Here is a 14,420-nt window from a genome sequence, read left to right on the forward strand (position 1 = left end):
GGATCTCTGTGCCCTGGGCTAGCTGCTCGGACCCTGCTGTCCCCACCAGCTGCTCCAGGCTGTGCTGCCACAGGTCATTTGTCACCGAGCAGTCTCAGCTGTTGGACCTGCCACACAGAGGGCTGGACTCTGCCCCTGCACACTGAATTGAGTTGCTTTATCCAGAACTTGGTGTTTTAAATTCAGAGTCTCCATGAGGTGAAGGTGTTTGCTGCGTGAAAGCAAAGGTAATTTGGGGGATATAATGAGCTAGAGTGGAATACATCACCTTTTACAAGGTACTGGAACAGATGTGGATGCACAAGAAATGCTTGGGGCCATCAGAATAGCATTAGAGGCATTTATCCAAGGCTGCTCAGGCCATCCCTCAAAGTATTCCCCTTCTGCCTCTCCTGGTTATGCAGATTTCTGCACATTTCTGTGTTCAAAAATGGGCCTGTTTCCCCCAGAGGAGACAATCCCTGTTTTCAGGGCTCAATCACACAAACGTGGCACATGACCCTGAGGAGATGCACATCCTGCACCAGGAGGAATGCGATCCCCCCTGTGCCTGGGCTGCCCTCCCACCCCTGGAGCACTCACAGCTCATCTGCAAAGCAGTGGGCTGCAGTTAAAATCCACAGTGCACTGATGATGGTGCCTCCACAGATGTGCTTCCCCTGGCTCTGGATGCTCACGAGCCATGGGAATTCCCCAGGCTTGACGTCTGTCCCTGTACCAATCCTCTTGCCTGTCTTCTGGAAGGACTCGTAGGATGGTCGGAGGCCACACCCTGAGTACAAAAAGGGACATTTTGGATGCATTCAGCAGTGCCACAGCCTGTGCTGGACAGGGGCAGGACATCCCTGAGCACGGAAATAAAAATATCGACGGAATCAGAGAAACACAGAATCACAGAATGGTTTGGGTTGGAAGGAATTTTAAAATAATCTTTCTAACTCCATCTTCTACTTCTGCTCCATGCCCTGTCCAGACTGACCTTGGACATTTCCAGGGATCCAGGGGCAGCCACAGCTTCTCTGGGAAACCTGTGCCAGAGCCTCACCACCCTCAGAACCAGGAATTCCTTCACAATACCCTATCTGACCCTGCCCTCTGGCAGTGGAAGCCATTTCCTGGGTCCTGTCCCTCCATGCCTTGTCCCAAGTCTCTCTCCAGCTCTCCTGGAGCCCCTTTAGGCTCTGGAAGGAGCTCTGAGGTCTCCCTGGAGCCTTCTCTTCTCCAGGTGAGCACCCCCAGCTCTCCCAGCCTGGCTCCAGAGCAGAGGGGCTCCAGCCCTTGGAGCATCTCTGTGGCCTCCTCTGGACTCTCTCCAGGAGCTCCACATCCCCTCATGGGATCCCCAGAGTTGGACACAGAGCTCCAGGGAGGAGCTTACTCTCAGCAGAGTAAAGAGTGAGAATGACCTCCCCTGGATCTGTTATCTGATCCCTCCCTAAGTGACATCCCTGTCACCTCCCCAAACCTAAACTCTGACAAGCACTGCCCCGGAATTTGGGGTGAGAGGGACCATGTCCCATAGACAGATGGGATAAAATCCTTGTTTAGGGAGTGGAAGGTGCATCAGGCTGCAGCACAGGCCACACCTTTATTCCCTCAGCAGAAGGAATAAGTGCAGACCTGTTTCACTTACCTACATGTGAATATTCTGCAGCTCTTCTGTGCTGAGAATGCTGCGAAACAAAATCTGCCTGGACACGGCTGGTCAGGGAAGCTAAACAGGAGAGGGTAAGGAGCAGCATCTCAGTCCATCCTGGTCCAACACTCTCCCACAGCTCTCAGAGCAGCGATGCCTCTGCAGATGCCTCAGGACATCGCCTGCATTCCATGTCAACACAACCCAGGTGACATCACAGCACCCGCTCCTTCCTGTTGGTGCAGCACTTGGATGTTCCTTCCCAAGGCAAAAGGGCTGCTGAGGGAAAGCTCAGGGATTTCCAAAAGGTTTGTGGTTTCCTCTAGCTCTAACAGGGACAGGGCAAAGTGAAATTCCTGTCTGTATCCCGGGCTAACCTCACAGGACATGGCAATGGAGGATTTCATGAGCTGGGTGCTGTAGCCCTTGCTGGATCTTGAACCATCTTTGAAGACCTCAGGAGCTGGTCCTGTATCAGCTTTCAGCGTCATCTCCAAGGCCTACCATCATTTTAATTTTCTCATTCCCTGGTAATTTTTCTCTTCAGTTAGACCATGCCTGGGATATTGACTTGAATGTACTTAAACAGGAGAGTTGCTCCATCCTTGGAAATGTTCCAGGCCAGTTTGGACAGGGCTTGGAGCACACTGGGATAGTGAAAGGTGTCCCTGCCCATGGCAGGGAGTGGGACTAGATCATCTTTAAGGTCTCTTCCACCCCAAATCACTTGGGGATTCTGTGTTTGTAGGAGAAAGCGGCAGCTCTGTCAAAGGACAATTTTCAAAGAGTGCCCAATCAAAACTCTCAAATCAAAATCAAATCAAAGATGTCAGTAAATAATTCTGTGGTACCAAAATATTTTGGTGTGGGCCAATTGTAATATCAATGGAGCCATTATGCTGATTTTTAGACCAAGACATCATTTCCATCAGGACAGGACTTAAAAAAAAACTCAGCCAGGCTCAGATTGAGGATATCTATAATAAGAGTTTTTCCCAAAGACTTTCCAGCTTGTTTCAAAACAATAACTACAGCATGGCGTGGGAGGGGAGGGAGAGGAAAGGAAGGGAATCAGGAGACATTTTATGAGCCCCAGATGATTCAGCACCTGAAATGCTTTGCCTTGGAGCACATCAGGAATTATCCCACTGGAGTCTGGATTTCACAGAGGCTGACAATGCATAGGATGAGGGTAAGACTTTACTTCCCTCTCTTCTTTGCTTCTCTGTCACTTCATGCCCAGGAAATGAGACACAAGTGCTGGTTTACTTGGCTGTGAGCACTGAAAAAACTCCATGGCAGGACAGGTTAGGGGCAGGATCAGTTACCACAGAAACGAAAATTCCGAGTGCGCTGTGGGCACATTTTGGGGCATCTCCAGAAAGAGCCTAATGGGGCAATCCTGCCTGAGGCAGCTCCTGTAAGCTTGACCCAGGTGTAATCTCCCAGGAGGACAGATTTCCTCTGGATTTTGAGACTGGGATGAGCTCAGCATCGTCTGAGGAGCACGAGGGAAGATGGGAAGCTGATTTTTCTGGCACACACTTACTTCCCATGTTTGGAAACAGCAGGCGGGGCTGCAGCACTGGATTTACAATCCCAAACCCTGACTTTGTGGGGCACATTTTCAGTCTCTCCAAGCTTGGAGCACAATCTGCTCTGCTGTGTAGGTACAGGAGATGTTCAGGGAGCCGGTTTGGGCCTTTTTGAGCTTTAAAGCTGAGCTGGTGAGCAGGAAACATCAAACCAAGCTATGGAGAGCAGTGCCATGGAGAAGGAGGTGCTGTGGGCGTGTGTCTCTGAGTGCCACCATCTGTCCCCCAAAACTGGCTCGCTCCTTGAGCTCTGGACCCATAGGATCCCATTTCCATACGGGATAAACCGTGCATCCCTGCATCCTTTGTCTGCAGCTTTGAGTCTGCGCTCTGAGAACCCCTTGAATAAATCAAAAATTGATTTTTTTCCCCTTTCTGGCTGGTCTGCTATTTTGACTGCACACTCATTGGAGACAGCCCCAAGTTACGTTTGCCATGAGTCTGCTCTTGGTGGGGGAAGTTATTAAAGTTATTAAAGTACAAATAATTAATCACAGGGATAATTCTACTCCTCTGTATTGTCATGCCTGATGATACAGATTTAAACGCCCTGGTGTTTAATTAGAAAACTGCAGCATTTTATAATATTTGATAATTTTTTTTTAGATCTACCCAGATACCTACTTGGAACACATCACAGAGAACATTGTTCTTTTCTTGTTCTGTCATTTATTGCAGAGCAGGAAACAAAACTGATTTCTTTTTGTGTTTATTCACTTCTTGGAACTGTCAGAAAGAAGCATCACATTACAATTTTGTTTTTTCTGGCTAAAATAATTTCAGAAAATAGGCACTACAGGTGGTACTAAATGCTGTGAAAGTGGAGTTGTGGTAGGAGAATCATTGATCTGATCAATTCATCATTCTCAAAGACATCAAATTCCAGCGTTGTGACAGGCAAGGAACCCAACCACATCTCCAGAAGTCAAAGCTCTGGGAACACCAGGAAATCAATTAACACAAGAAAATAAAAAAGCCCAAAGGCATTGGAAATGCAAAGCAGCTGTGGGTGCAACCACCTCCTAATTCACCCTTTTAACAGCATTTCGAGCCAAACTTCAGAAGTTTGGATCTCTTTCCACCTCTCCAGATGACAAGGAAACCCCGGGAGCTGCACAGAGGAAGAAGCTGTGATGGGAGCAATTCCTGCCTCTACTTTGGCATTTGACGTCAACAAACAGAAAACCTGTGATTATGGAAAGCCTCCCCAGCAGGTTCCCACATCTTTATCCACGGATGTTGCGGGAACATCCACCGGGGTTCCTGGTCTTTTTTTCCCTACAATGAAGAGGAGGTGGTGGAGCAAGCTCAGGCTATTTCCTGACGCCCATGGGGCAGGAAACCCCCGTCCCTCCCAGGCCGCAGTACCCGCCGGGGTTCTTGCTGAGGTACTGCTGGTGATATTCCTCAGCGTAATAAAATTCAGGAGCCTCCCGGATCTCCGTGGTGATGGGGCCAAAGCCTCCCTCCGTCAGCACCTGTCAGGAAAGACCATGGAAAGCCATTAGTGGTTTGCTGTGAATGACATTAGGATTTCTCCCCGAAGGAGCCACAGGCATCTCCCAGTGCTCGCATTCCCAGTTCATCCCTGAAAGCTTTTCATCCCTGCTCTCGTGGTGTTTTGCTCGGAGGCATTGTGGGCACAGAGAGGGAGGGAACCATTCCCCTTTATTGGCTCATTTGTTTAATCTGCCACGGCCACACTTTTATTCTCTTTATTAACCCAGGCAGTGATGTGGAGCCATCAATGAAAGTGGAAAACAAAGGGAGAGCACACTGGGATCCACCCCGGGGAAGCTGCAGTGTCCAGGAACCTCCCCTGGAAAGTGCCTCGGCTTCAAAATCCACCCCCAGTGTCCTTGTCCAAGAAGAATTTCTGTGTGAAATTTCAACTCCAAGGATGTCCTTGGGAAATCAGAGCATTTGGGCTTTTTTTTTTAATTTTTTTTTTTTTTGTTTTCTGCAGAGTCACTGCAAACTCATTCTTCAAAGAGAAAAGTTCCATCATGACCAGAAAGTTTTAAGGCAAATTATGGCTCAGTTTGGAAAGATTTGCCAATATGTGGACCAGGAGCAATAATCACTTGGCAGGAAGAGAAGACGGAATGTGGGTGGGGATTTTAAATTAGACTTTAATTGCTTTCTGATATCCCCTAACTGAATTTGAAACTCCCAAGAGGTTTCTGACAGAGGGAATTTCTTTTTAAGATGAATTGCAGTGACATTTTCCCTACTACATTGTTCTTTCCTATGGAAACTGGTAAACACCAACATCTTGAAGCCAATTCTCTTCTCAGTGTGGACATACTTGTGCTCTGAAGTCTGTGCTAAAACCCGGTAAGATCTTTAACAAATGACAGAGTCCTGTTGCAAAGTGTGGTTATAAACACTGGACGCAGATAGAATTGATTGAAGGGTCAGCATTTAGGATTCCCAGAAAAATATTTGTTACCTCATCATACTATTAAATATATAAAACATAAATAAAGGGAAATAATGGCATGGAATCACAAAACTGTGACTCTGTCATCAGCATCAAGCCCATCCTCTTTCATCATGATAGACTGAATGATAGCAGCCTTGATCCCAAAAAACATTGGTTATGGAAGATCTTTGGGGATGGAGATCCTCATTTCAGTATTTTCCATCCTGTTAGAGAGTCCCTCCTAAGCCTAGCCCAGTTAAAACCAATACTTTCATTTAAACCCAGTATTGTGTGTTTACTCATCCTGAAGTGGAAAGGAAATCATTCCCTTCCTCTTTCATCTCCTACATGGCTGGGGAGAGGCAAGGATGACATGCAATGGAAATGCTTCGCTTAAACAACAGGTGATTAACTGGGACAAAAACTCTTGAAATTTCCCACACCGGGGTTTCCCAGATCCTGCCCCAGCACAGCCAAGCCCTGCCCACAGCCTGGCAGCAGCTGCTGGGCTTTGGAGAGCACTACTCTGACTTATTCCCACAATTTCACTGTCTAAAGGACACATTCTGCTGTGTTCAGTCTTCAGTCAGGAATGAAGTGATAAGATGGATACAAAACCCATGGTTAACCAGTCTGGAGAGCCCCGAGTTCCCAACCCTGCACCAGATTTATCAGCACAGCTTAGGAAAGTGTTGACTCATTAATTCCTTGTGTTCCCACACAAGGAATTGGGATCACAAGCTCCATTTCACAGGAACCTGGCCTTATTTCCCCATGTAAAATCAACAACCAGCTTTTCCCCATCTCTGGGACAGGCTCTGTCCCAAGGGAATCAGGTTGTTCACCTGTCAGACATGTGAGTAAGGAAGATAAAACATGTGAAGGTTTGTACAACAACACATCAACAGCACCAAACACAAAGAGGTGTCAACACAGCTCCTTTTACAAAGCACTGTTTCACTTTCTAACCTTCCCAGCACAGAGAAAATACTTTGGAATGATCATCACTGCTGAAAGATGGCACAAACTCTGCCATCGTGGGCATTACTCATTTACCTGCTGCTGCAAATGCAGTCAAAATTGGCCTCTCCCCCTTCCCTGAGTCATGAAGATGCTGCTGGAGGGGGAGAGATTTTTCCACTGTGTTTTCCACAGTGCTTGTTAGAGATTTTTAACCTGGGACTATTCCATCACTGGCTTCATTTTGTCAGTTAGGGAATCCATTCCGTTCGATGTGGCACCACAAGAGGGCATAAACATCATTTATCCCTTCCCAGCCCATTAGAACCTGAATAAAGCAGAACTCAAGATGAGTCCTTATATTGCACTTCGGTCCTGCTGTCAGTGGGAACCCCAGGCTCTGACACTCTGCCAAATCCCACCTTGGTTGTTTGGATTTTAAGGGGAAAATTATTTTCCTCGCACTGACAGTGTTGATATGAAGATAAAAACATCACTGGGAGAGATGGGGAGGTTCAGGATGTGCTGGCTCTGGCAGGTGTAAATCAGCCCACTCTGGATTGATTTCCTGCCACTGAGGCTGATATAATTTGATGGTAATCCTGTTCTAGAAGAATTTTTAGTCCTCTCCGTCTCAAAATTCCTGAGCCATCCAATGAGAGTTCTCATTACCATGCTGCAATTAACCATTGGGATTTTTAACTCAGCGCAGGAAATTTTTAAGGAACCATTGGATGATTTTCCCCTCCAATATTGCAATTCAAAGAGAATTTATTCCTTCAGAGGATTTCTGTGGCTTTTGTCATAGGAGAGATCAAAGCCCTGAAAGACCATCAACTCAAATTGTTAACCCAGCACTGCCAAGTCACTGCAACATCACAAGAGACCCTTTAACTGCTTAAAATCCAGCCCAAAAATCCTGTCAGATTCCACCAGGGAGGGGCAAAACCAAACCAGAACCCAAATCTCAGCCAGCTGCAGAGGGGACACAGCTATCTTGGGACACTGGAGCAGGAACAGGGAATCACAGAATCATTAAGGTTGGAAAAGATCTCCAGGATCATGGAGGTGTCAAAGTCAGCACTGGGAAGCTCAGCACTACAAAATTTTCAGCCAACCTGTACTTTCAGCTTGTAAAAGATGTGTTTGATGATCTTCCTAATTCTTTGCAGACTGTGAAAGTTTATTTCCTGTTGTTTGCTTTAAATTTCTGCCAGACCACTCATGACCAGATTTGTCATCACATCCTCTGTCACAAAACACTGGATCTCAGAATCCCAAACAGTTTGGGGTTGGAAGGGACCTTAAAGCTCATCCAGTTCCACCCCCTGCCATTTGCAGGGACACCTTCCACGATCCCAGGTTCCTCCAAGCTCCATCCAACCTGGCCTTGGGCACTTCCAGGGATCCAGGGGCAGCCACAGCTTCTCTGGGCACCCTGTGCCAGGGCTTCACCACTCTCACAGGGAAGAATTTCTTCCTAACACCCAATCGAAACATACTTTCTTTCAGTTTGAAGCCATTCCCCCATCTTCTGTCACTCCAGGCCGTTGTAAATAGTCCCTCTCCGTATTTCCTGTAGGCTCCTTCAGGCACTGGAAGGCCCAAAAGTCACCCCAAATCCTTTACTTCCCCAGGCTGAACAACCCCAATTCTCTCAGCCTTTCCTCACAGCAGAGATGCTCCATCCCTCTGATCATCCTGGCGCCTCCTAATACAATTCCTTCTTCCCTCTCTCCACAGAAATCTGGATTTCACACCTTAATCCTGCTCATTCATGTCTTCAACCAGATCCAGAGCCTTTCACTCCCTGTCCATAACCCAGGACAGCCTTCTCACCCTTCCCTGCACTCTCCAGCTCTCCTTCCCCACTGCAGTCACCGGGGTGACTGGAATTCCATTGTGCTCAAGAGCCCCACAGATTTATTCAGCCCTGGACTTACATTTCCTCTTTCATTCCCCGTCCCTTTCCCAGCAATTCTTTGCATTCCACTTGCCTTCCTGACCTCTGCTGAGCACAGAGCAGATGTTTCCAAAGCACCATCTGCAATGACGCCAGAACCTCTTTCCCGGGCTAATTTAAACCCTCTCATTGTGCCCACACTTGACTTTTATTGACATGGAATTTCAGCAGCTATTTTCTGTGGTATTGTCAGATTCTTCTGCAACTTTTTTGTAGCCGTGTCTACTTTGGTTCACCTGGAATAACTCCAAACCCTCAGCGGGTTTTGGTGCGTCACCATCGCCTTTTTTCAGACCCTTTGTGAGGGTATTGAACTGCACAGCTTCCCAAGACAGGTTAATCTCTCTTCACTGCAGAAACTGCACAGTTATCTGTACCTTTTATTTCCTATTTGTAACCAGTTCTTCACTCAGAAGGGCAACTTTCCTCTTATTCCACATGTGGCACCTCGTTAAGCACCCTCTCTCTTCAAAAAACAACCTGTATTATGTGTGCAAAACATGAGTCTCCTCATGCTAAAGTCATTATAGATTTGACAAAAAGGCTTTAAAATTGGTTTTGCTAAATGAAACCATTTAATTTTACAAGCAGAGGCATTAGTTAAGCAGGGGAGTATTAACTGGCTTCAAGCATTTTGTGGCTTTTAATAAAAACAGCATCATCCTGCGTTTGATTCAATAGACACTTTATAAACCAGCTTATACCAACATCCATCCACTTTGTCTCGTGTCCCAGTGAGTTGCACGAAGCTGCTGCATTTCTAAAACCTCCTTGAAAAATCACTGTTATTGGAAACACCACAGAGCATCCTGACATGTGTGACAGCTTCTGTACCATCACTCCTGATGTCAAACTCTAACAACAACCCCACCAAACAAAATCTGCTGGGCTCTCCCTTAATTGCAGGGTCTACACAAAATTTCACACCAGCAGCAGCAATCTTGAATTTCAGCTCTTTTTCCAAAAGTCCTAAGAATTAAAGGAGCTGCACTATGAAGAAGAACTGCAGGAATTAGTTCTGTGAGCTCTCTAGGATGGGAGGCTGTGGGCAGCCTAGACACTTGATCCCTGTGATATTTTTAACTGGAAAACAACTTAACTGACTTTGCCAGGTTTGTGGATTAGTCGCTGGCAGGTTTGGGAGCAGAAATCCAGCCCTATAGGCTCACTTGATCCAGAGGAACAAACTTTGGTCCAGAGGAATGAGCAATTACCAATGTTTTATTTTCTCCTTAATTTATTTTCTCCTTCCCTTTCCTCTCCTTCCGGGCAGTTCAACCCACTCTGCTGTGTCATCCATGACATATGATCTGAAATGGTTTCCTTTGTGCCGCCTTCAGTTGGCTGGAACAGCTCAGTTTGTCACGCTGGGTCCAGTCTCTTCTATGTCACTTACTGATGTTGGCTTTTCCAAACTAATTGATGCCAGCAACCTCTACAAGCGCTGGAATGGGCTGAAATCCTGATTATCTGGTAAAATCTGCATTCCCAGCCTGCAGGTGACCTGCTTTTGGAAATCATGTGTTTATGACAAGAAGAAGGACCCTGCTAAGGGAAATGTGGGAGCAGTGGCTGGTGAGTGCTGAAGTCCAGCCCCAGCTACCACATGGACTGGGACCAGACATCCACATTCCCGTTTCCAGCTGCCTCTGCCCAGTGGATTCCATGGTATAGATGCACTTGATAGGTGGTGCTGGAATTGATTAGCAAATGCTTTTCACAGGGCTGTGGAGTGCTGCATAATTAGCTAATGCTCACACAGGCCTTGGAGAGCTGTGTAATTCCTGAGTATTATTAATATCTTTGCAGGGAAGCTGTCTGGTCTCAGAACTCTCTTTGCAGAGTGCCTCTGGCAAATCGGGCAAGATCAAGATTGGGAATAACGGAATCATGGGGATATTAATTCCTCATCTTTCACAGAATGGGCACATGGATCTAGGGGAAGAAATGATGAAATCCACAGACTCCATACTGGGAGAGAAAAGCAGCTGCTGTGGGACTAAATCTGAAGAAAATTGTCATAGAATGATGGAATGGTTTGGGTTGGGAGAGACCTTAACGACCATCCCCTGCCATGGGCAGGGACACCTTCCACTATCCCAGGCTCATCCAAGCCCTGTCCAGACTGGCCTTGGACATTTCCAGGGATCCAGGGGCAGCCACAGCTTCTCTGGGCAACCTGTGCCAGAACTTGCCCACCCTCACAGCCAGAAATTCTTTCCCAATATCCCATCTATCCCTGCCCTCTGGCAGTGGAAGCCATTCCCTGTGTCCTGTCCCTCCATGCCTTGTCCCAAGTCCCTCTCCAGCTCTCCTGGAGCCCCTTTAGGTCCTGGAAGGAGCTCTGAGGTCACCCTGGATCCTTCTCTCCTCCAGGCGAACACCCCCAGCTCTGCCTGTCTCCAGAGCAGAGGGGCTCCAGCCTTTGGAGCATCTCCATGGCCTCCTCTGGACTCTCTCCAGGAGCTTCACATCCCTCTCATGTTGGGATTCCCAGAGTTGGACACAGAGCTCCAGGTGGGGTACACCAGAGTGGAATCAGCTCCCTTGGCCTGCTGATCACACAGCTTTAGATGCAGCCCGGGACACATCCTGTAGGGATTTCCCATTCCCTGGCCAAAGAGGAGAAGTGCTGCTGCAGGAACCTGCTGGAATTTTTTCTAGGAATGTATTCCTCCAGCGCAGCACAGAGGAAAAGCAGGTAAGAAGGAAATAGGATAGAAAAAGAAGATGGTACAAAATCTAAGCTGAAGAATCCTGATTTTCATCCATAAAACTGCAACACTGACTTTATCCAAGCTTTTCCCCGTTGACAAATCTTTCACACAATGGAACATGTCACTGGAATGGAGAAAACTGATCCTGGATGGAGACACATCTCCAGGAGCCTTAGGGAAAGCTGGGTGTGTGTATAAAGTGTGTTCCCTCTCTTTGAAGATCTGCTCTCTCTGAAATGTTTCCCTCTTAACCACTTAGCTTGGAGCAGGTTGTTTGGCCACTCCTCCCTGCCAGAGGGGAAGGAATTGCTGGGCTTGGATATCCATCAGTCCTGCCAAGGTAAATCACAGTTGGATGATAGCCTGGTATTAACTCAGCCCCAAGTGGTTGTGCTCAGAGGGTCTAGGGAGGACCAGGAGTGCAGTTAGGCTGATATTTCCTCCTATTTTACCTCCGAGTGTAAAACCTGAATGTTGCCCACAACAATGAGCTCTGCCAGCTGAAATATCACATTTATCCAGCCAGATTTCATGGTACCTTCTCCCACAATGGGAAAAGAGGAACTTTGAATTTGTCCTAAATTGTCTTAAATGCAATTTACAGTGAAATAGAATCTGCAATTCTATTTTTTCCTGTTGCATGCTGATCCTGTGAACGTGCATAGGAAGGAAGTTGTATCCTGCTCTCCATCATATCCATCTAATTCTGGATTCAAAGCTTTTTTGCTCCAGATACTGCCTGGTTTAACAGGATCAGCTTGACCCCGAGTCTTTACAAGCTTGACCTTCAGTGTGGAGCTTCCTGAACACCCATCCTGTTTTCTCCTGAGGGAAGAGAGATGAAAGTGGGGAATGGCACGGGCAGGCATTTAGGAGGTAGAGGGAGATAACATTAGCAAAGATAAAAGACATCTTGCTCCACTAGCATCTGGGAGCTAATTAGGTGTTGAAGGAGCCATTGAGAGAGATGGAAATTCTGTTTGTCTGGCCAATTTGAACGCAGCCAAACAGCCTCTTACTGCACATCCTGCGCGGATAATTGATGATGCCTAAGAAAACTCCTGCCCCGTCCTGACTTCCAGTGATCTAAAGCTCAAGTCTCCTCCGTGGCTGGAGACAGCAGAGTCTCCTCCCCTAATCACTCATCCTTTACTCTCATACTCCTGAAATAACAATGGCCAGGGCCAAGCTGGGATGGGGGAAATGACCCACACACACAGCAACAAAGCTCAGAGAAGAACCTTCCACTCTGGAGACCACAAGTGGTTTGGCCCTGGATGACTCTGAGAAGCTGACTCAGGTCCAAAAGTACTCTAAGCCCCAGCTGCCTGTGGACAGAATAAAACCCTCCACATGTAAATACTGTGTTGACAAGACTTTCCCACCTCCATTAGCTCACTTATCTCTGGATCACGTTCTGTTCCAAGTGCAGAGCAGCTTGTGGTGCTCCCTTGGGTGTGAGCCCTTGGCAATGAATGTAAGGCTCTGCAATTATTTTTTATTCAGGGGAGCAGCAATGAAGAAGTAAAAGCATTCATTTGCCATATCAAACCCAGAGGGCTCAGGTCAGCTCTGCTGTTACACTGCCATCATTTTATTTTTCTCACTGGATTTCCATCAAGTATTTCTTCCATGATATATAAGCACGACAGTTTCTCAGGAACACATATGAGTTTTCCAGAGAAACAATTTATCTTTACGTAAACTCATCCTGAAAAAAAAAACCAGAAATTGTTTCTGTTGTGATTGGAGGGAAAGACTTCCAGACAAGAGACCATGCACAAATATTTACCGCTAAAATCATAAAATTTGCTATATTGGAATACCTTAAATATCTTTGCACTGGAAATTGTTGGGAAACCTGTCATCCCTGATACCTATTTTGCCTCTAATAAAACACTGGGAATTTCCCTTCAGCCTCCCATGACCATTGGTCTATAACCCTAAACCATTTCACCCCCACAAAAAGCTGGGAGGTAGTTTGTATTTTGCTGACCACTCTCTGGAGAGGTGAAAAACTCACCCTGAACACCCACCATGAGCCTCACCTGCTAAACTCGATGCTGTCACCTTTATTTTCAGTCTGTATTGGTGGTTTCTTATATAAGGAAATATCTCAGAAGGATCCTCCACGGGTCTAATATTCCCAACAATTTACAGCAAAACTATTTATGTTACACATTGAATGTTCCAGCAAAACCGAATCATAAAATCACAGAATCTTTTTGGCTGGAAAAGCCCTCTAAGACCATGAAGTCCAACCATCCTCAGCACTACCAAGGCCACCACTTATATATGGCTCATCAGATATTGCTCATGCTCTAATGCAGCCTAAGGGGAAGGGATGATAAAGGATGGTCCTTGGAAAGGGAAAAAACCAACACCACATTTTTCTGTTTTTTTGGATATTGTCCTTTTTTTTTCCCCCATGGAGACATCATCTCCAAAGATCTTCAATTCCCCCATGGCTGCCCTCTCCAAACATCATCAAACAGAGAGGACATGGATTCAGCATGAGACTGATCTAAGCACCACAACACTGCACATCAAATGAAACAGAAAATTGAGGTCCTTCCCCCGTGGATATAAAACAGGGGGCACACCCCGGTGCTGGATCTCAAGGATCAGTACAGCTGCAGCTCTGTGAAATTTCCAACCAAAAATCCCACTCTGGTTTAAAACAGAACCAAAATTCTTCTGTCTCCCTCAATGTGTGTTGTCAGACAGCTGCTGCATTTCCAGCCTAGGCTTTTCTGACATTTCTGTCCAGCTGATTTCAGTGGAATATTTGCTATATTTTTAATCCACGTAGCAGATCAGAGAGAGGCTGAATACTTTAAAGCAATTTGGATCCTTCAGGATGACAAATTTCTTCTGTTATCAAATATATGCATAATTATGACCAAAATTATATTTGAAATGGCTACCAGGCAATACAATTTTTTGCCCATTCCAAGGACTGAAAAGTCAAGAGAAAATGAACAGAGCATGTTTTAATCAGAAGATAAGTAGTTTTCCAGCCACTATAAATAGTAAAGGCTGGAAGAACCCATCCAACAAGCAGGAGAAAGTGTGAGGAGGGTAAAATTCCACAGTGTTTTGGCTTTGGACTTCAGAAGGTAGT

The 14,420-nt window shown here is 46.4% G+C and overlaps 2 protein-coding genes across 6 annotated transcripts in view; both read right to left on the reverse strand.

Annotated features, from left to right (window-relative positions):
- The window catches only part of LOC128820816 (serine protease 55-like), a 34,061-nt gene extending 32,221 nt beyond the window's left edge, over positions 1–1,840 (reverse strand). Inside the window, exons 1-2 of one of the 3 annotated variants that reach the window (XM_054001623.1) lie at positions 1,634–1,837; positions 583–772 (exon numbers count right to left, since the gene is read on the reverse strand). In XM_054001623.1, coding sequence (XP_053857598.1) covers positions 583–772; positions 1,634–1,742 — 299 coding nt within the window. In that variant the 5' untranslated portion in view covers positions 1,743–1,837. Of the gene's footprint in view, positions 1–582; positions 773–1,633 lie in introns of all 3 variants that reach the window. The other 2 variants (XM_054001621.1, XM_054001622.1) reach the window with 2 other exon arrangements.
- Positions 1,841–3,924: 2,084 nt separating this feature from the next.
- MSRA (methionine sulfoxide reductase A) overlaps positions 3,925–14,420 on the reverse strand; it is a 228,683-nt gene continuing 218,187 nt past the window's right edge. For all 3 annotated transcript variants that reach the window (XM_054001624.1, XM_054001626.1, XM_054001625.1), the window contains exon 6: positions 3,925–4,709. In XM_054001624.1, coding sequence (XP_053857599.1) covers positions 4,545–4,709 — 165 coding nt within the window. In that variant the 3' untranslated portion in view covers positions 3,925–4,544. The remainder of the gene's footprint in view (positions 4,710–14,420) is intronic.

Source organism: Vidua macroura, chromosome 31, assembly GCF_024509145.1.
Source record: "Vidua macroura isolate BioBank_ID:100142 chromosome 31, ASM2450914v1, whole genome shotgun sequence".
Taxonomy (NCBI): Eukaryota; Metazoa; Chordata; class Aves; order Passeriformes; family Viduidae; genus Vidua; species Vidua macroura.